Below are 23,495 nucleotides of genomic sequence, written 5' to 3' on the forward strand. Positions count from 1 at the left end.
AACTCATTTCCCAGGGAAATCCTCTACTACTCTCTACCTGGGAAGTGCGGCATACGTGTCATATGTGTACCAATACCAAGGTTTTTATGAAATCAGAAGGACGGACAAGAGGGTGAGTTCTGACAGTTTGGTGGTAGAATGTCCTGAGAAGGTAAGTCCAACAGAAAATCAAATAATTTAAGCTATATCCCAAGGAAGTGTTGTTATTTTTTAATAGAAAACGTCTATCAATAACGTGGACTAGTAGAAAAAGAAGTATATTGTCATTTTCCAATATCTACCCTTTCCTTATTTAAAAAAAAAGACCTTTTAATATAGATTGGTAGATTAACACAAATCTTATCATATACTAGTGAAATATTTATGACTTTTATATTAACTATTCAGTGTTCCTGATAACATTTCTCATAACTTCATACACTATGGGAGAAAGTATATCATTTTCAATCACTAAAACAATCATTAGCATCTATGATATCATTCACGATGGATTTAAAAAACAGTGAAATCGCATGGAAATCAATGTGAAAGAGGACATGTGAGTTGCCAGTGTCTCACCCGACCCCGTATTTGAAAGGTTATGTAGTGTTCTACAGAATTGTGGCTATTTGTTTGCTCAACACAGCAACTGCCAAAACACTGGTTTTACAGAGATAAGACATCAGTGGAGCACAATCTAATGTTGAAACTATAAATAACTCCCTTACACTGAGAGCTCGAGTGGTGCCCACGAGATGCTGAGGACTGCGGGGTCCTGGGGAATGCCGTAGCACCCTAGCACCTTGGCAGAGACTATGGGAAATGCCACCCAAAGATTTACTGTGGAACTTCAGTCCATGAAAGAAAAGAGGAAGGGGCAGGTAAAAAAAAAATATAGAAACCAGAGTTGAAAATTTCCCCAACTTAATGAAAGCTTATAAAAAGCCCTGAGTGATTGTGTCAGCTTCATGTCCTGGGTCCAAACCACCACACTCAGCCCCCAGTGCTGATGAACATGATTCACTACTCAGAAAGGCAGGCTTCATCTGCTTGGTCCACTGTTCTTCCTACTGTTTCTGGTCTCAAATGCAGGGAGCTAAGACTGCCTGCTAGCTGGGAGGAAGGGCCAGCGGGCCAGAGTAAAGGTCAGCGGGAAAGCAGCACAGAACAAGCCAGCTGTTTCGAAGAAGGGGTGGAAGGAGCATCCCCACGGCGGGCGCCCGGGTGGCTCGGGGGGTTAAGCCTCTGCCTTCAGCTCAGGTCATGATCCCAGGGTCCTGGGATCGAGCCCCATGTCGGGCTCTCTGCTCTGCGGGGAGCCTGCTTCCCACCCCCGCTCTCTGCCTGCTTGTGATCTCTGTCTGTCAAATAAATAAATAAAATCTTTAAAAAAAAAAAAAAGAAAAAAAGGAGCATCCCCATGGGTCCAGGACAGCCTGGCCCAGACCGCTGGGCAGCAGGTCAGGGTGGAGGAGAGGACCTGCCTAAAGTGTGCTGCCTGCAGTGACCCCTTCTCCAGCTTCCCTCTGCTCTTCCGCAGACCCCGAAGGGCCAGGCAGGCCACACATCACGGCAGCGTCCCTGGAGGCACGCACAGGACAGACCGGAAGTGAGGAAACTTCCTCACCTCCTGAGTTACAACAGGTTTAAGTTTAGTTGTCGCATTTGAAACTGAAATGAAAGGTTTATTTAGAGTTTATTAAAACTTCCCACTGCAGGATTTAATTTTAGGTCATTTACATCTTTCAGCAGAAAAGTATCCTGAAGTGATAAGAATGGGGAACATTCACGAAGCCTCCAGTAATAACTTGTTCCACTCTGAAATTCCAAAATGGTGATAGCCACATAATCATTCCCACAAAGCTAATCCCCTAGTACATTCAGTCATGGGACAGCGAACTATATCAGCACAAAATACTGTAAATGACTGACACTTGATCAGCAAGAGCCTAAAGGATTTGCTATTGTACCGCATTTACTTAATAATTATTTACTAAGTGATTCCTTTATGCCAGGTCCTAGGGACACAAGAGCCTCTATGGGTTTACATTATAATGAGGAGAAGCTAATGAAAATGTGAACAAAAAAGGTAGAATTCAGTGTGATAAATGCTACTAAGGGACCCCAGCTTTGGGACTGGGGGATGATGACTCTCAAGAAGGTGCTCGGTAAGGCTTCCTAGGCATGGACCTGTGTCTGCCTACCATGTGATGCCCAGACAAAGCATCCCGAGGTGGGGTCAGTGGGGGCAGTGAGTGCAAAGGGCCCGGGAAGGAAATAAGCTTGGCCAGTTTGCCAGAAAGTTAGGAGACCAGCCTGACCACAGTGCAAAAAACCACAAGGTCAGAAAGGGCAAGGAGATCGCCAGGTGATGAGTGTGCCCTCGAGCACAGCAGGAAGTTTGGACGTGCTCCTAGAGGCAAAGGGAGCCACCCAAGAAACTGAGGCAGGGAGAAGACAAAAATCTACTTTAACAGGTCATTAAAGACTGCAAATGAAAAGTGGAAGAGAGTGTGGCTAGACTGAGGTGGGGAGGAAGAGGTGATTAATGAAAACCAGACTTAAGGTTTACTTTAGAGGTAAAATCAAAATGGCGTACTAAGGGATTGGATACAGCAAAGGCCTACTAAGACTGTGCACTGGAGATAATTCTCACAGGTCTCAGGACCTGAAGGCCCTGGGCTTCGAGGAGTATGTCTGTCTTCTGTTTCATTACTCTTTTAGACCCTGAAACAGTGTGATTCCATGACCACGTCTTCCTTAGCTTTGACTACAAGGAAGCTCAAAGCATAATTCGAAGACCAGCTCTGCGACTGTACTCCTGTTTGCTAACCTCACCCTTGGGGTTTGGTAACCTTCTGTCCTAATTCCCACATCCATTTATTTTTTCTTCTCTGAGATGCGCATACTAGTTTGGCAAGTTACTATACATGATTTAATGAGAAAGTAGTAAAAAACGTAAAAGTATTTCCACCATGGCTGTATTAAAGGTGCCATCATGGGCTGCGATAAAAATGCAGTGAAAGGGACAGTATCAAAGCTCTATGGAGGAAATGCAGCGGCAGAATGGGTGGAGGAAAGCCCGGCTCTAGGTGAAACGCAAGGGAGGACCAAAGAGAGGAGAGAGGCACAGACGGTGGAACCAGGGTCTACAAATCTTGGGCGAGTCATCACCTCCCTCCCTTGAGAAGTGGTGAGTGAACACACCAGTGCCCCCTCACAGGGCTGTTATGAGGCATAACCTAGTTAATATCTGTAAATGCTTAGAAAAGTAGTCAGTCAGTAGTAGATGAAGTAGAAGTGTTAAAATAAGCTTTGGTGTGAGACACGAAGAAAAGCAGGATGTAAAGAGGTGAGGGGCTGGGAAGGGATGCAGAACTGTGGGCAGAGGAACAATGTTCACGAAGGTATGGGAAGGACATGAGCACCAACTTCATGAAATAAGCAGTTTCCAGCGGGGGGTGGAACACAGGAAATATGGCAAAGTAATCAGTAAAGACTAAACAGAGTGAGGCCTTAAGAAAGAATATAGGAGGGCTCTGAGTACCTCTTCGGGGAATAGAAAAGCAGAGTATTTGAAAGATCTGGTACCGAGGAAGCCCACAGTCAAATGGAGGAAAGAAGGTAGGGGGTGTGTGAGGCGCTCTGTGCAGTGCCGAGTGCGAACCAGCCACACCCTCCACGGGGACGGTACTCACTGCCAACACAATGGAAAGGCTGTCGGTGGCAAGCCATGGACATGCATCATCAAGAGGAATAATTTTTCATCCGGGTAGATGGAGGGGTTTCTGCAGATACTATACTCAAAACACCAAAAAGTTTCTGCCTTCCTCATCTGTTTAAACTTAATTGAAAACCTGACAGTGAGGGATGCCTATGGCTCAGTTGGTGAAGCGTCTGCCTCAGTTCGGGTCCAGGGATCGAGTCCTATATCAGGCTCCCTGCTCGGAGGGGACCCTGCTTCTCCCTCTGCCTGCCACTCCCCCTGCTTGTGCTCCCTCTCTGTCTCTCTCTCTGACAAAGAAATAAAAAAAATCTTAAAAAACAAAACAAAACAAAAAAACCTGACAGTGAAATCAGAAGTTATCTTCAGTCAAAATGATAGATCTGGTTTAAGGAACACAGCATCCCCTAAAAAGTGCCCTCAACAGTGACACTGAATGTGCTCTCTTCCCTTCACCCTCCGTCCGGGAGGTTCATTCTGTGAATGTTGCCCTCTTTAGAAAAACGCTGTCTGCAGACGTGATTATCAGGTGAGCATCTCGGGAAGGAAGGAGTACTGTGAATCGCCGGGGGGGGGGGGTGGGGGGGTGGGGGGGGCTAAATGCTATCACGTGGAAGAGGGAAGAGGGAAGCAAATGGAGATGACAGACAGCAGACAGACCGGACAGAAATCAACATGCAGAGACCCGAGTGATAAGGCCACAAGGGAAGGCATGTTGGCAGGCACCCGAAGCTGCAACCGGCAAGGAAAGGATTCCTTGCTAGAGCGGAACCACCACCAACACCTTGACTGTGGTCTGCCCAACACTGATTTTGGACATCTAGTCCCCAGAACTGATAAATCTCTATTGTTTAAAGCCACCAAATCTGTGGTCATTCATCACAGCAGCCACAGGAAACTGACGCAGCGAGTACAGCTGACCCCGGAACAACACGGTTTGAACTGCACGGGTCCGTCTTCACATGGATCTTTTTACAATAAATACAGTACAGTAGTGTAAATGCATTTTCTCCTCATGAATTCCTTGTTGACATTTTCTTTTATCTAGCTTATCTTATTGCAATAATACAGTATTTAACACATACATAAAATATGTGTTCATCGACTGCGTTATGGGTAAGGCTTCTAGTCAACAGTAGCTTATTAGTAGTAAGTTTTGGGGGACTGAAAAGTTATACACAGATTTTTGACTATGCAAGAGGTGAGTACCACTATTCTCCCACAATGATCAAGGGTCAACTGGAATTTCTTATGATTTAAAGTAAATTTAATGGTAGAAGAAATGAAAATGAGAGGGATTTACCATTTACTGAACATCTACATAAATTATTTCATTAAACCATCAACAGCAATCCATTATTAGCCTTTTTTTATAGAGCGAACCCACTTGGTACGATGAGCAGATCTGTTTATTTTACATTGCAAGAACACCTGTTTGTAATTGCTCTCTTTGACCATACACTGATCAGCAACACTCAATAAGAAAACTGACTTTTTATTCTCCTAAATAAGATGGAGATATAAAAGAATGCTATTTGAAATTATTTCATGCAAAATCGATCTGAAAAAATATATATATAGTCACCAGTGAAAAATCTGTTACTTCTTTCTACTGAGTTCTTTTGGATGCAAAGATTAAAAAATTGAAAATATTTTTAAATAAATCTGAGATACATCTCAATATATGGTTTTGCTTAAACTGTCTTACGAATTCATTAAAACATTTTATTTTTTATTTTTCATTATGTTCAGTTAGCTAACATAAAGCACATCATAAGCTTTTGTTGTAGTGTTCAACGATTCATTAGTTGCATATAACACCCAGTGCTCATCCCAACATGTGTTTTCCTTAATACCCACCAACCAGTCATCCCACCCCCGCACGCCCCTCCCCATAACCCTCAGTTTGTTTCCTGGAGTCCAGTCTCTCTCACGGTTTGTCTCTCTTTCTGATTTCATTTTTCATATTAAAAGTAGTCATCAGTCCAAAGACAGAAAAAAAATGCTGTGTACCTGGACCAGCTGAGGAGTTTTCAGATACCACAGAGCATTCACAGTGAATAAAATGACAACAGGCTTCTGGATACTCACTTGGTGCCTGACACGGTGCTCAACACCAGAGATGTGGCAAAGAACTGGCCTAATCCTGTACTCAATGGGGAAGGCACATGCTTCCAAGACTTCAATTTGCATATCAATATTATTATTATTATTTCAAAACAAGCCTCATTTTAAAACATTTTAAAAATTAATATTAGGGGCACTGAGTGGCTCAGTAGTTAGCCATCTGCTTACGCAACAGGTCATGATCCCCAGGTCCTAGGACAGAACCCCACATTGGGCTCCCTGCTCAGCAGGAAGCCTGCTTCTCCCTCTCCCACTCCCCCTGCTTGTGTTCCCACTCTGCTGTGTCTCTCTCAAATAAATAAATAAAATCTTTAAAAAATTAATATTAGAGTGATAAATAAACTTGCCTATAGTCATCAGCGGTACAGGTAAGTGGTACATAAGTGGTACAGGTTCTATTTAAACCCAGGAACATCTCACTCCAAGCAAAGTGAATCCCCTTAATTACAACATCATGATGTCTGAATATATTCTTGCAGGCTTTGTAAGGATGTACTGATAGAGCTGTTTGACTATTAATAAAGGAGACATTAAAACGGTTGCCATGGTACCTTATTCTAATGACAAAAAAAGTAAGTCAATTAATTACACCTACCTGGTTATTGCTGGGGTGGGTACACCTCTTGTACGCAAGGTGGGTTTCCCTCGAACAACTGGTACATCTGCATTTTCTGAACCACCGTTCAAATATGTTAATTCTTGGAGCTGTGCTTGCCTGATTTCATCATTATAGTCCTACACAGAAGACAGAAGACAGCATAACTCAGCTCATGTGAAAAATACAAAAGTATTTAGGACAAGAATAAAACAATTTTTAATAGAAGAAAGGGCAAGGAAATAGCTGAATTCATAAAATAAGATTTGAGATTGTTGAAATGAAAATGCATCAATAAATTGTTATAAAAAAGGGAAAAAAAAGCATATTTTTCCCAAACTAAAATTTTCTACAATCAGCCATTATTCCTTCTGCTGGGCCTACTTTCCAAGTAAGATACTTATAAGCAAATTAAAATACCATATACAGACACATGCACTGTTATTTACAACTCAATTCAACTAGTAGTTACTGTGATTTGTGAAGGACCACCAACAGAGCTAGAGGAGGAAGCCTGGCTCCCTACAGCCAAGGAGCTCACAATCTAACAAAGGAGGAGGACATACATACAACAGGATAGCTTTACTGAAATTAAGAACCACGTGTACACATTCTTCTTGTACATTTCCATTTGGATATTATACTAGAAAAACGCACCATTTTCAAAGCTGAATACATCTTATTCTTGGAGACTTGCTCTTCTTTATCTTACGACTGTTTAAATATTCAACTGAGAAACCCTGGGAGTCATCATTGATTACTCCTTTCCTGAATATCTCCAACCCCATTCAAGAAGCATCAAGAAGTGTGATCTGTTTTACAATAAAACAAAAGTTCAGGTCTGAACTGTCAAAAAGGAAAGTCCTGTAACTCAGCTATGGGCAATAAGAGCAGGTTCCCAAAAGAAGTTATCATCTAAGGATGAGTGTGAACTAACTACCAGAAGAGGGGCAGTACAGTACTGTAGTTGGAGGTAAAAGCACATTTTAAGACCTAAAGAAATAGTGTCCAGGGAACATGAAGAAGTGCCATACAGCTGAATTACAAGATCAACTTAGAGTGTGTTTTTTTGGGGAGGGGGGTGGTCTCAAAGTGGAAAGGAAAGTAGAAACCAAATTAAATAAAGTCTTCAGTCATTTTAAATATAACTTTAAAGGTTTAAAATTAAGGGTACTAAAAAGCACTTTAGAGTTTTAAGGAAGAAAGTTGCATATCTAGGTTTGTGTTTTAGAAATATTATGAACAATTGGATGCCATCAAATTAGGTAACTAAGATGACAGAAAGATATGGATGAATTTCTACAAAGACACAAATTACCAAAACTGACTCAAGAAGAAATGGAAAATCTGACAGATAAGCCAAGAGACTAAATTAGTACTCATTAAGTGCCTTGCAAAGAAAAGCCTAGGCCCACAAGACTTTAATGGTGAATTCTACAAATAATTAATAAAGAATTAATGCTAGTCCTTCACAAACTTCCAGAAAAATGAAAGAAGTGGGAGTACTTCCTCACTGTTTCTATAAAGCCAGTACTGTTGGGGTACCACAACAGACAAAGACATTGCAAGAAAAGAAACCTATAAATGAATATCCTTATGAATATAGAAACAAAGGCTCTCAAAAAAATTAGGAAGCCAAATCCAACAGCATAAACAAAATAAAAGGGGGGAATATACACAAGAATCAAGTAAAACTTATTCCAGAATTGCTAGTTGCTTTAATATAAAAAAATCAATTAATGTAACACCATAATAATAGAATAAAAAACAAAAAATGATCATTTTAATACAAAGAAACCAAACCACTTGTGAGAAGAATCCCATACTTTAATGATAAAAACACTCAACAACTAGGAAATCCCAGAGTTAACACTGTATTTAATAGTAAAAATGTAGAAGAATCATCCTAAGATGAGGAACAAGATAAGGATGTCTACTCTCACCCCTTCTATCCAACATCATACTTGAGGTTCTAGTCAGGACAATAATTTAAGAAACAAATAAATAGTGTTCAGATCGGAAGGGAAGAACTAAACAACCTTTATTCATAGATGGCATAACCCTGTATACAGAAATCAAAAGAATCCACAAAAACATTATTAAATAATCACATTACAAAAGGTTTCAGGATATAATGAGATCAATATACCAAAATCAATTTTATTTCTTTATGAAAAATACAAAAATAAAATTAAGACAATAATTCCACTTAAAGTATCATCATAAAGAACAGCATAGGAATAAATTAACAAAATAAGAGCAAGATTTGTATACTGTACAACAAAATACTATTGGGACAAATTTTTTAAAATCTAAGTAAATGGAAACATACCCAATGTTCATGGATAGAGGACCTAATATTGTTATGATGACAATATCTCTGCCTTACTCTCCCACCTCCCAGACTGATCTACAGAGATGAGGAAATCCCTATATCCAGAACAATTTTAAGAAAAAAGAACAAAATTGGAGGACTAGTATAATCCCATTTCAAAACTTACCACAAAGCCATAGTAACAAAGACTGTGTAGTACTGGCTTAAAGGGTAGACATAAAGATCAGTGAAATAGAATTGGGAGCCCAGAAATAAGTTACTATAGATTGATGTTCAAACACTCTCTTTAACAAATGGTACTATAATAACAAGGAGAACACTGAAGATAATGGAAGACTTACACCTTGCTGGCGGCAATGAAAACTGATCCAGCCACTTGGAAAAACCAGTTAGCACTACCTCAAAAATGCTTTTTTTTTCTTAAAGATTTTATTTATTTATTTGACACAGAGAGAGAGATCACAAGTAGGCAGAGAGGCAGGCAGAGAGAGAGGGGGAAGCAGGATCCCCGCTGAGCAGGGAGCCCAATACGGGGCTCCATCCCAGGACCCTGAGATCATGACCTGAGCTGAAGACAGAGGCTTAACCCACTGAATGACTCAGGCACCCCTCAAAAATGGTAAACACAGAGCTACCAGGAGACCTAATAATTCCACTTCTGGGTCATACCCAAGAGAGTGAGACCATACATCCCTCTAAAAATCTGTACACGAATGTTCACAGCAGCATTCTTGATAATAGCCAGAAAGTACAAATAACCCCAATCGAAGTCCTTGACTAATAAAGATTGGACATATAAAACATGGCATATCCGTACAATGGAATATCATCCAGCAATGAAAAGCAGCTTCAATGAACCTTGAAAAGAGTATGTTAAATGAAAGAACGCAGGACAAAAGACTACACATACTGTTCCGTTTTACACAAAATGTCAAAAACAGGCAAGTCCATAGAGACAGATCACTGGGGGTATGAGACAGAGAGGTGAGGGACAGCAGGGGACTGGAATGGGGACTGGTTGCTCAAAGGTATGGGGTTGCTCTGAGGAATGATAAAAATCTAAAACAGATTGTGGTGATGGCTCCATAACTGTGAACACACAATAATCCAGTGAACTCTGTACCTTTAATGGGTGAATTGTAGGGTATGTGAATTATATCTCCATAAAGGCTGCGTAAAATGCAAAAAAGTGAGTGAGTGGTTGACTAGGGAGGAAGAAGAATGGGAAGTCACTGTTCATCACGAGGTTTACTTGGGGGTAATAAAAATGGTGTTGGGTTACGGTGACAGCACAGAACTCTATGAATACACGAAAAGCCACTGAATTGTATACGTTATAGGAGTGAATTTTATGTGATGTGATTTAGATCTCCATAAAGATATTAAATGGAAAAAAGCACACTAGAGGCAGAAATTCCAGATGGAAGCTCATAATTCCAGTATGTGGTAAGGACAACCTGGAGTACAGAAGTGGCAGGCAGGATGAGGAAAGGTAGTTTTGGTGTTATTTATAATGTTAAATTTTTCTTAGAAATGGTAATATCCTAGATGGCAGAGGTATATCAGCAAAGTCAAGAATGTCAGTGGACATCTGGAAAATAAGAGGGATCAGTAACAATGGTATCGTGTTGTAATCAGTTTGGTACAGGCTGACTCTGTACTGGCTTATGACACATTAATTCTGAGAAGTCCCATAACAATCAGACATAAAAACTAGAAATGTAGAAGTTAAAGATATGGATACAGAAGTGGACAAGGAAGGGTTATTCAGGTGCTACGCAGCACCGAGCAGGGCCTGTTGTTAAGGCGGGCTTGTGGCTGGCTCCCGGAAGATAACCTCTAAGCCCATGGGACTGCCTGCTAAGAGAGTTTCTGTATACGTGGGTTTGAGGCCAAGCTGTACGGTGCGGCCAAACGAGACTGCCCTAGCAATGGGATTAGCGGGGAACCTTTGTTTTGGCTCAGGAAGTGGCGTGGTAGTGCTAGACTGGTAGTGCTACGTACATGACGGATCCCCAATAAAAACCGTGCACGCCCGGGCCGCCTGGGTGGCTGAGTGGGTTAAGCCTCTGCCTTTGGCTCAGGTCATAATCTCAGAGTCCCGGGATATTGAGCCCCGCATCTGGCTCTCTGCTCGGTATGGAGCCTGCTTCCCCCTCTCTCTGCCTGCCTCTCAGCCTACTTGTGATCTCTGTCTCTGTCAAATAAATAAATAAGATCTTTAAAAAAATAAAAAATAAAATAAAAACCATGCACGCCATGGTGCAGGTGAGCCTCACTAGTTAGCAGCCCCTCACGAGCGTTGTCACACATCACTGTTGGAAGAATTAAATGTGTCCCTGTGGAATGCCCCGCGAAGGGACACCTGGAAGCCTAGGCCAGACTTTTCCTGGTCTTTTCCCTGTGCTCCTGTCCTTGCTGATTTTGATCTGTATCCTTTTGTGGAAATAATCCATAATCACAGTGTATAACCGATTTTCTGAGTCCTATGGGTCCTTCTAGAGAATTAATGAGCTTGTTGCAGGGACCTCTAGCAAGAAATCATCTGTATACAAATGTCAGCAATAGGCAGGATTGCTTGGGGCATGTTACTGGAGCAGGAGAAGGGCTCTGGACAGCTATGCACAGTAACAGAAGAAAAGCCACACGGGGGAGGTGGATAAGGGGAGGCAAGCACCTGAGAGGGACACGGAGGTCAGCCTAGCATGAAAGCCACAAGAAGTCAGTGCTGCATCCCATGGGACCCCACGGGATCCAAGAGTAAAGCCAACACTGACTTTAGCAAGGGTAGTTTGGGAACGGCAGAGCTGGAATCCATCTCAGGGGAAGGGAGAGGGAGAGGGAAAAAGTCACAGACACAGAGCAGGCGGGCAGGTTTTCCAGCTGTGCGGCTCCATGAAGAGGAAGAGGAGGGACCGCCCCTGGAGCGAGGAATGGAGGCTCTTATGATAGAAGAAACAGGCTTTCCTCGTGTGAATAAAAGATTCAGGGGCAACGGTTTCCTGAATTATTTAGAGTTTAAAATACGAAACAGACTTCATACACTTATTAAAAAAAAAAAAATCTGCTCTCTTCCTTACTTTTCAAAAGCAGAGTATAAAAAATGACTTGAATCCTGTAGTGGAAGGCACTGTGGAATAGGAAAGTAGTGTGAACACCAGTCGAAAGGGAAGTCCAGAGAAAGCTGAAACCATAATAAGCAAACACTTGCAGAGGAGGGGGAAGGGAAGGGAAACGAAGGCAAATTCAACCTGCCATGATTAGTGGGACGGGCACACGACCAGGCGTCTAGGTTTCCTTGCAGACAGAGGTTCTTTCTCTAACTTATTTAGGGCACTATGATCTCAAAAGACTCATTTCAATCTATCATTATTTCACCCTCTCTAAAATAAGCCTTTTAATATGCTCCTTACCATTTTACTAAAAATGTGTGAAGATTCATAAATTATTTGTAAAGCACATGCTAAATAAAATGTGAAAATGTGCTACATAAATGCTAAATATTTGCCCTGTTGGAAAGTGCGAGGAGGTGTGACACAAAATTGTATGTGGTTCCAAAATAGGTTCATGGGAAAAGAACACAGCATCCAAAAATACCATTAAAAATTTTAAACGGAAAAAGAAATTGCTCTAAGTAGAGTGATTACAATGGTGTCACAAAAATGAGAATGAAAGCCCATTTTAGACATAATCTTTGTAAAAATACATTCTCAAGAAGACAAACTGTGTAGTCAGAAACAAATTATGGAATCTGAGTCAACACATCTGGGTTAAGCCTGAATTTAATGAACTGGACTCACCAGACTTGTGACGTTAGACAACTTCTTAAAATTTTAGGGAACTGTTTCTGTCAGATAGAACTATTGATAAAAATCATTGTAGTTATAGTTTTCTTGGTCTGTAATGTGATGATTTGAAATCAGGCGGGAAACCAAGTGATGTATGTTAGCACACAGACTAAATGACAATTCTACATTTTAAACTAGTCATTAGTAAATTATCATTTTAACTTCCTATCAGAAAAGTGAAAATATTATCACACTAATTCAAACATGTCATCAATTGTGAAGAGTGGAAAAGTGATCAGAATTCTAATTACACAGGTACACATGGGATTTTACTGTCCAGTAAATTTAGAACGTATTTAGATGTGTTAGCCTAGAGAATGGGAAAAAACTTTTTAAATGAAATCATTAAAAATAATTCATTGAAATTTAGTGGATACTCAGCCACGAATGTTCTCTTCAGATATATTTGCCCAAATACACCAATGATTATGTCAAAGATTAATCCCGGGATCAATGTCTGTATTATAATCTATAGAAATAACATAAATGTTCATTATTTGAAGACTGAATACATACTTCTAGAACATGTATATGATGAAATATGCAGACACCAAAAAGAATGAAGGGAAATTTTACACATCCTCATATGGTCAGAGGTCCAAATACTCTTAAGATTTAAAAAAATAAATGTAATGAGAGAATATAGGACTTATAATTTAGCTAAACAAGAAGCTTAGTAAAACCTTAGTAAAACCTTAACCTTAACCTTAGTAAAACCTTAAAAAAGCAATAATAAGCAAGCAAGCAAGCAGGCAGGCAGGCGAGCAGTAGGAAGAAGCTGTCTTGGAGAGGGTCCAGATGTTGGGGGAAAAGAGAAAGAGAGAGAGAAAGATTTAAAGAAAAAGAAAGAAAAGAGAGAAAGTACAGCAACTACAATGAAATTTAACCAAAGGAGTTTAACAACAGATTTGAGATGGCAAAAGAATGAGTCTGCAAACTTGAAGATAAGCCAATTAAAATTACCTGGTCAAGAACACAGAGAAGGAAGGATGAAGAGAAAGGAGCCTCAGAGATGTGTCAAACACCGTCAAGCGCACCAGCACACAAGTCAGAGGACTCCAGGACTGATGGGAGCAGAGGAAAAAGAAAAAGGCAAAAAACCCTAAAGAAACAATGGCTGAAAACGTTCCACATTTCAAGAAAAATGTACACTTATGGATCCACAAAGCTTAATGAGTAAGAAGGATAAGCATTCACAATTACAGTCGAATTAATGAAAATGAAAGACAAAATGTTGGCAGCAGCAAGAGAAAAGCAACAGATCATGTACCAAACGACAAAATCATTAAGGACTCTTCTCATTAAAAATAACGAAGGCCAGAAAGTGCAGACTGGTCTTCTACCACCTGAAAGAAAAAACCGTTAGCCAGGAATTATATAAACTATCTTTTAGAGTACAGGCGAAATAAAGACATTCTGAGAAAAACAAAACAATTTTGGGAGGTAGCAGATCAAGGTTACAAGAAAGACTAAAGGAAGTCCTTTGGGCTGAAAAGGGGTAGTACCATATGGCAACTCTATCCACAGAAAGTAAAGAAGGGTACCAGAAATGGTAAATGTGAGGGTTAATACAAAGGTTATGGAAATATTGCACTACTAGCCAATATCCCTCATGATTATAGATGTAAAGATCCTCAATAAACTACTAGTAAATCAATCCTAGCAACATGTAATATGACCAAGTGGGATTTCACCTGGGAATGCAAGGTTGGCTTAACAACTGAAAACCAACTAATGCAATACACTATTATTAAAAAAAAAAGAGCGAGAGAGAGAAGTCACATGATCATTTCAATGGGCAGAAAAAACAACTGGCAAAATCCAACACTCATCCACGATAAAATTCTCAACACCCAGGAACAGAAGAGAACCTCCTCCACAAGGTAAAGGGCAGCAAGGGAAACCTTACAGCTGACATCATACTTAACGGTGAAAGACTAAGAGCAACGAGCGAAGACGTTCCACCTTCACCACTCCTGCTCAACAGTGCACTCAAAGTTCTAGTCAGTGTGATAAGGGAAAAATAAAATAAAAAATTAAAGACATTAAGATTCAAATGAAGAAGTAAAACGTACTTTTTCCACAGATAACATGATTCTGTATGTAGAAAATCCTAATGATTGCATAAAAGCCAAAACAAGTGACCAACATGGTCACAAGACACATAATCAGTGTATAAAATCAACTTCATTTCCATATCCTGGTAACCATCTGAAAATGAACTTTTTTTAAAGATTTATTTACTTATCGGAGAGAAAGGGTTAAAGGAACATGTGCAGGAGGGGCAGAGGGAGAGGGAGAGACAGTCTCCAGCAGACTCCCTCACAAGCCTGAAGCACGACATGGGGCTCGATCCCAAGACCCTGATATCCTGACCCGAGATGAAACCAAGAGTCAGATGCTCAAACACTGCACCACCCCGGTGCCCCTGAACATGGCATTTTTTTTTTTTTAAGATTTTATTTATTTATTTGACAGAGAGAGAGAGAGAGAGATCATAAGTAGACAGAGAGGCAGGCAGAGAGAGAGGAGGAAGCCGGCTCCCTGCTGAGCAGAGAGCCCCACACGGAACTTAATCCCAGGACCCTGAGATCATGACCTGAGCTGAAGGCAGAGACCCAACCCACTGAGCCACCCAGGCGCCCCTGAACATGAAATTTTGAAAGCCCCATTCACAATAGCATCAACAAGTATAGAATACTTAGAAATAAATTTAACGAAAGAAGTCTAAGACTGGCACCTCGAAGACTATAAAACACTGTGGAAGGAAACAAAAAATATCTGTTAAGTAGACACTTCATAGTCAAGTCATGGTCTAGAAAACTAAGTATTGTTAAGACGGAAATTATCCCCAAACTGAACTACAGACTCAATCCTCTATCAAAACCTTTGGAGGTTTTTGTTTGTTTGTTTTGCAGAAATTGACAAGCTAATCCGAAATATATGTAGAAATGCATAGGAACTGGAATAGCCAAAACAATTTTGAGATAGAACTTTTTCTTTAAAAAAGAATCAACAACCTGGATTTCAAACCAAATTGCTAGAAGGCTAAAGTAATTAAGAGCATGACACTGGCATAAGGACAGGCATATAAATCAATGGAACAAACTGAGAATGCAGAAACAAATCCAGACATTTATGTTCAGTGGATTTTCAACAATGGTGTTGCAGTTCAACAGGAAAAGGACTGTCTTTTCAACATGCGGTGCTGGGATAACCAGCCGGATATCAACACAGAAAAAGACAGACCCAGATCCTAACTTCATACCACACATAAAAATTAACCTGAAATTGATCATAGGCTTAAATGGAAGAACTAATACTAAAAATATTAAGAAAACACAGCAGAAAATTTTTGTGACTCTGGGTTAAGCAGAGTTCTCTTGGTCAGCCCAGATTCAAGGAGAGAGAAGTCAGATCCATGTCCTGGTGGAGAAGTGTAAAGGGGATGGGGTGGGACGTACTATGGCAGCCTACATGGCTAGGACAGCACTCCCTAGCCCACACTGAATGACCACTAAGACATTAAACTTCTTAGTCTTGTCAGAGTAGCAGTCTTATAATTGTTTATATGAATATCTGATTCTTCGCTGTCCTCCCATTATATAGACTCTATAGGGGCAGAAAAAGAGAATGTCTTTTATTACTTCCCATGTATCTCGCACATAGAAAGTACTAAAAACTTTGTTTCTAAACTGAATGAATAGGGGAACCTGGGTGGCAGAGTCGGTTAGGCTTCTGACTCTTGATTATGGCGCAGGTCATGATCTCAGGGTTGTGAGACTAAACCCTGTGAGACTGGAGCCTGCTGAAGATTCTCTCTCTTGGGGCGCCTGGGCAGCTCGGTCAGTCAGTGTCTGCCTTCAGCTCAGGTCCTGATCCCAGGGTCCTGGGACTGAGCCCCATGTCAGACTCCCTGCTCCATGGGGAGCCTGCTCCTCCCTCTCCCACTCCCTCTGCTAGTGTTCCCCCTCTCATTGTCTCTCTCTGGCAAATAAATAAATAAAATCTTTAAAAAAAATTCTCTCTCCCTCACCCTCTCTCTCCCTCCTCTCTAAAAACATAAAACAAAATAAAAAACGAATAAATGGATCTTCATACCAGCTTGAGGGCATTAAGGAAGTTGAACCATTTTCAGCTCCCAAGTAAAATAACTTACAGAATCCATGTCTCGCCTTTTCAAGGCAATCATGACTTAAAATATCCTCTCCCTATAAATTCAACAGTTTTCCTCACAGATAATATAGTCCTGATACATGTGCTATGTATGTAAGTCAACCCACTAGACCAGCCTGGGATTGCTGAAGTCAGTCCTACCTCAGGCAGCTGCTGGCGATGGGACAGCTTCTCTAAATAAATTGTCTAAGGAACCAAAGTGTTCAATGTTCTCGTTTTTGGTTTTTTTTTAATCTAGTACATGTAAATTATATAAAAAACCTAAATTAACTTTCCTAATAGAGGTATGGGTATGTTCTCTTTAAGTTATCACATTCTTAGCAATGCCAAAATGTCTGGGAAGGGTTAAAACAGAAGAGCAATTGTTAAATTAACAAAGCATAAGGGGCGCCTGGGTGGCTCAGTCAGTTAGGCCTCTGCCTTCGGCTCAGGTCGTGATCTCAGGGTCCTGGGATTGAGCCCTGCATCAGTTCTCTGCTCAGCAGGGAGCCTGCTTCTCCCTACCCCTCTGCGATCTCTCACTCTCTCGAATAAATAAAAATCCTAAAAACAAAAACAAAAAATAAACAAGAAAACAAAGCATAAAACACTTGGCAGAAGCTAGCTAACTGCCAGCACAGTGCCTTTCTTCTCTGTGCTCCTTATGCGTATGTCTGTGGTTATGCTGACCATGCTATATTGAGATCACGGGCTTAGGCTTCTCTCTTCTCCTATACTGCATCGCCCTGGAGGGGATGCCTCGGTCTTTTATTTATGTCTGCTGGTCCAACACCACACACAGGGCTTGCTGCATGGAAGGCACTGGTATGTTTATTTTGGAGAACAATGGATTTGTAGGTGATTTTAGTGTCACAAAAAAGGCTTAGGAGGTGTGAATTCCAAAACTTGAACTAGTGCTTATGCTCTTCAACTTTCTTGGCCATGTAGCCTTACCAGTATTATCTAATCTCTTTAAAAATACCTTGCCTCATTTATAAAGAAGGAAAAATGCCAATTCCCAGGGACACTTTTAACAAACAAAGTGCTGTGCAAATAATACTTACTGATAAGAATTACCAAGGATTAAAAATAAAGGAAGGGCTTTTAAAGTATAAATTAACTATCAAGGAAAACTGTACTAACAGGAATGAGGAACTTTTTGATTTCTTCCAGTGCGTGTCCCATCCGGGCATATGCTTCTGCTGGTGGAGCGAAGACTTCAATGAGAACATGGAGGTCATCATTGAGGTGAAAGTACTTTGCCTCTCCACTTTTCCTCAACTCTTCTTCCTGAAGAAAGAAAAACCATGCTTAAAAGGGTGTCTGTGTAAGAAAAGACACAGGAACGCCACACAGAGCTGATCCAGCATGCAGCTGTCACAGAAGGTTCACTCAAGGGCAAGCAGCACCCGAAGGAAGAAGGATTAAAACACAAATCTGATCCTGCCATGCCCACCTTCCATGAAAACACCGAAGGCTTCGAGATTCTATTGGAATAAATCTCAGCTCTTGCCTCTGTCCTAGAGGGAGACCCTCTGCCATATGCTCCGGCTGCTTTGTCTCCTCCTGTCTCCCCCAGCCTGACACCCCTCCAGGGGCTGCTCAGGGGGTCCAGCCAGCTCATCTCCTAAGCTCCCTCTACACTGGTTACGGTGAGTATCTGTGATGCTGCCACAAACCATTTCCACCATCAAATTACTGAAAATACCTATTGTTTACTTGATTATTATCTAATTTTCCTCACTGGAGGTGATCGCAACAGAACAAAAACCATGATTGTCTTCTTTGGCGCTCATTTTCCTTGTCTAGAAAAGTGCTTGGTATACAGCTGACACTCCACAACTATTTCTGAATGAACAGGTAAACATTATTCATCGTTTCTATTCATTTGCTCATTCATATATTCACTCAAAAAAAAATTTCTATATCCCAGGCCCTGTATCTGAGGATAAAACAGTGAAAAAAATAAATGAAAGATTTTATCACAGGATTTTACAAAATTATGATACACATTAAAAAAAGGTTTTTTTGTTTGTTTGTTTACATAATGAAATTCAGGGGGAAAAAAGAGGAGGAAAAAAACCTAGACCAGTCAGCAAGAGACAAATGATTTTGGTCCATTATTTTCTCCTAACTAGTATTCATTACAGTGGCAAATGACAAAATCTGGGTCTTTTAAAAGTCTTTGTTTCCAACATTCGAATCATACAGACAGATTAAAATGAGTAGGTACCTACACCTAGAGTGATTTCCAAAACAGGGAAACCTTCCTAGACTCTCTAAAATACCAAACCCATGAGAAGGAGAACCCTAGAACTCCTGGCAACAACACCTTTTAATTCCACCACAGGCCAAGAGGTCAAAGAGGCACAAGCACCCCTGACTTCACCATTTAAGCCTTCAACTGGTATTACTTCACTAATCTGATTGCTTTTAAAGAAAGAGAGATCTCCATCTAGAGCATGACTAGGACATGGGGTTTTGAGTCAGATATGCCCAAAGCGTAGCCATGCCAGACACCAGGTGCATTTGTTTAGACTGATGAAATGTAATCCAACCCTTAATTTGAAAAATCAGGTTGGTGTTAACATAAGTGTATTAATATAGGACCACTGAGAAGAGTGAAAGGACCAACTTTCCATAAATGCCTGGTGAAGGAGATCATGTATGTACACCCAGCACACTGCTTTACACACGCCAGGACTGAGTATATGCCAGCTTCCTTCGCATTTACAGAAAGTAGGTCAGAAACTGAAGGAAAAGAAGGAAAAATATTTGAAGCGAGGAGAGCAAATATAAGCTACCATAATATCCTCCGCATTTCCTTCACACTTGGTCACGCCTAAGAAGAATGATTCTTTTAGGCCAACTATAGACTATTTATTCTAATCAGAGCACTTTCCATCCCTTGATCTGATACTCTGCCTTTCAGAGCTGAAGTTTTAAACTTCACAGAACTGAATTTTATGTTCAACAGTTCACTTCTGAAAAGCAGAAGCTACTGACGTAAACACTGTTTACCTATTGGAATACGGCATCGCACTGGGGACATTCACGAGAGTTTGTGACGGATGGAGGGCAGCGCTCTGCCACTGCTGCCGCAGACGGAAACAGGAAGGCAGGCCTTCTTAGCCCAGCCTGTTGTCCTCATCTCCACACAGCGAGGGGCATTACCAGCTCCTTTCCTGGGTTAGCAGGCACAGGCACTATGGAGTTTGGGGAAGAACACAGACTTTGGAGTTCTGCTTTCAAATCGCAGATTCAACATGTGCTGTGTAATTTTGGACAGGTTACTTTATCATCTTGAAGAGATGATTTTCAGTGAAGAGTAACAGTATAGTATCTACTGCTCAGAGGGTTTTTGTAGTAATAAAGTTATCAGAATAGTAATTAGGAGTTATTACTAATATACAGGCATTGTAGTAAAAAAGGAGCTTCATGTTTAAAGACATGAAAGTCTTTAGAACTATGCTTAGTACATAATAAACACTCAATAAATGATGACGGCAGTATTAACTATTCTATTAGTCTAGAACATAGACAATAAGAGCAGAACAGCTAGCACGCTCGGCACGAACTGAAGGCTCAAAAGATCACAGCATTACAGTGGTTATTATGCTACATAACCAACTGACACAAGTCAATAATGACTCCCAAAATTTCATCAATGTAGAAAATACAAGAATAAAATGAATTATGGTCTTACTAGAATTTAGATAGTGAACACTTTGAAAAGCTAAAAGATGAGATTTTTATAGTAATGGAAATATCTTTGGCAATAAACATTATTAACTGAGAATTTCTGCAGACTAAAAGGAACAACAGAAATCAGCATTCGAGAGTTCCAGCAGTGAGGACCTGGCTGCAGTACAGGACACGGGATCCCCGTGGTCTCCACTTCTGCAGCAAGCCTGTGACTTGAGTCATGACCTATGGTGACATCACTGAAATGCTTTGGAAAGTGTGACCGTTGGCCATGTGGGGCAGAGGGCGGCCACAGTATGACACGCGAAAGGAAAACAAGGCGAGGGGAGTGGGTAAAACTGTACTCAAGAGTTCCAAAAAGAAAACGACAGACTCAAGATTTGACACGATGAGCTCAAGTCTGAAAGAGCCAGAAGTCGTCAAGAAAGTTTACTGCTTATGGCCACAGGCTGATGGGAGCCGACAAGCAGAAGCAGAGTTGAAACCTGCGGGCTTCTGAAGGACAAGACAGACTGCCCGGCCCCCTCTTCTGTGAGGTTTAGGAAAACATATGGAGAACCCTGAAGATCCGAGAACTGGACTGGCAGCATGTGGGAGGATTCGAACAATGCTTAGTGTTCAAACGAAAAGCCCAACTGAGCCTTCCACAGGGGCAGAAGCCTGCCTCGTGAAATTTTTCCTACCTTGTTCTGAATAGCCAAGGTAGTTCCTTGAAAGGAGATGACAATTCTCAGGCTATTATTTTTTTTTTTAAGATTTTACTTATTTATTTGAAAGAGACAGCAAGAGGAGAGAGCATGTGCACAAATAGGGGGGAGGAGCAGAGGGAGACAGAGAAGCAGGCTCCCCATAGAACAGGGGGCCAGACACTGGGCTCAAGTTCAGGACTCTAGGACTATGACCTGAGCAGAAGGCAGACACTTAACCAACTGAGCCACGCAGGTGCCCCACTTTATTACTGTTTCTTGGTATGACCTCCTGGTCTAGGATCAGATCCTTGCTTGCCCCAGGGGATGCAGAGAATAAGAAAGCTAATAATAACTGTGAACACTTCCTGTGTACATGTGACACTTCTTCCTTGTCTTCCCAACACGGATCAGGGGTCTTTTCCTAGAGTGACTATGCACTGAAAAGAAGAAATATCCAGAAAGCCTGAGGATTAACAAGCTTGACTCTGAGCACTCACTGCTCCACTGAGGGCCAATGGTAATGCGTGGGGCGGTGGGGAGGGGGGGGTGTCTATGTGGTCGAGATGTAAAGGACTTCTCATCCTGTCCCTTGACAGCAGCTCTGTTGGACTCTAAGCCCCACATGTATGCTACTTCCCCAGTTCCTGAGTATCCTGATGGAATGGAAATGATCAGCCACTTACATTACAGAATCTTACATTACACAATCTCTATAAAGATTCTCAGACCAATGTGGTCAAGGACACAGAAATGAGAGGATTAGTAAAGTGCTGGTAAGTGGTCTAGGAAAGCAGCCTAGACCTTCTGAGTATGTAAGAGAACAGGGTGCCCCACGCAATGAAGAGCGGGCACTCAGTGACCAGGGAGACAAAGGGACTCATTTTAGTAGATGGCAAAGCACCTCATGCCCCAGCCACCTCAGTGCTACTCAAAGGACTCGAACAAAGTGTCTTTGGTGACATAGAGAGAGGTTATATATCACTTCACAACACAGACTCCCCTTCAGAAAGGACTCTTGGCTATTGCACTCCTGTATGCCCAAAACACCGACAGCATAGACAGCCCTTAAAACGACAACATAATATAGAACAACCACCAAGACCTGAGAGCAAGGGGATGATATTGAGAATCCTTTTTATTAAATGGCTAGCCAGGCACTTGCTATTACTTGGACATACAATCTAGCTAGAGACTTGCCTTCCCGGCTTCCTTTGTACAGTAAAATTATCCATGGATCCCTGACCACTGCCACCGTCTGCCACAAAATGTTGCTTCTGACCAAAAAAACTCCCTTAACAGCAAACAAAATAAGCAGTATGTTCACAAATTTCATTGGTCATATCATGTACCTGATGACCAGATGGCCTTACTGAAGACTTAATTAAGGTATCAGCAAGGATGAGCTAGTTTTCTACAACTTATACAAAACTTCTGACCAACTGACCAATATGGTTCCTTTCCCTGCAGCTTCCAGAACAGATGAGTCAGGGAATCAAAGTAACGTCATCTGAGACAGCAAGGCTTAGTGGGTAGTTAGCCTAACCTGGCCATGCATTAGAATCATCTCAAACACCCATGGAAAATTCCTTTTGAGGTTCTACCCTTAAAAGTCTGTATGGGAATCTATATTTTAAAACCACACTCCATGTGAGTATGATAAGTAGACTTATTTTAATCAAATAATTTAACTTCTCTGATTAACCCAGATAATATACTCAGGTTCTCTAAATCTAAGTTTTTTCACATGTAAAATAAGGAAAATGTTACACATCTTCCATCATTTTTCTAGGGATAACACAGAGTAACACACTCACAGTAGCTGTCCGACAAACAAATGGCAGCCATTTTTTTATTATAAAAACCTTTGTCTAAATGGACTTTTTTGTGCATGCCAGGAGGTCGGATTTTGTCTAAATAACTTTCTTGCCTGACACAATCATTGTTCAACATTTCATGGAAAGTGACCACTCAATGTGGGTTTGATTTTCAGTAACATCAATCTTTCACAGTGACAGAGCAACAAAATTATAACAGAGAACAATGGAAGTGATAGCACATTATGAAATGTGAAAATTTCTTTCAGAAGCGGTATATTTAAGAAAGTGATCAATAAAAATAACTCAGTAATTTTAGGTTACTACAAAAAAAAAAAAGCAGTTAGCAGGAATAGAACCAACTAGAGCTACTGTGTGTGAGAATACAAAGCCACTATAAAACATTTAAAATCAATTTTAACTTGATAAAATAGGGTATCAAATGGAGGGCAAAAAGAGCAAATCCAAGCATATTCTTTATAAACACAACTATGTGAAATACAGGCATAGAAAAAAGCCAGCAG

At 40.9% G+C, this 23,495-nt stretch overlaps 1 protein-coding gene across 2 annotated transcripts in view; it reads right to left on the reverse strand.

The window, feature by feature from the left end:
* Positions 1-23,495, reverse strand: part of KHDRBS3 (KH RNA binding domain containing, signal transduction associated 3) — a 186,711-nt gene that overhangs the window by 77,958 nt on the left and 85,258 nt on the right. For both annotated transcript variants that reach the window (XR_013966627.1, XM_080799908.1), the window contains exons 4-5: positions 17,907-18,053; positions 6,426-6,565 (exon numbers count right to left, since the gene is read on the reverse strand). Coding sequence is in view for 1 of the 2 variants with exons in the window: in XM_080799908.1 (XP_080656034.1) it covers positions 6,426-6,565; positions 17,907-18,053 (287 nt within the window). In the remaining variant the exon portion in view is untranslated. The remainder of the gene's footprint in view (positions 1-6,425; positions 6,566-17,906; positions 18,054-23,495) is intronic.

The sequence above is a fragment of the Martes martes genome, assembly GCF_963455335.1.
Source record: "Martes martes genome assembly, chromosome: 4".
Taxonomy (NCBI): domain Eukaryota; kingdom Metazoa; phylum Chordata; class Mammalia; order Carnivora; family Mustelidae; genus Martes; species Martes martes.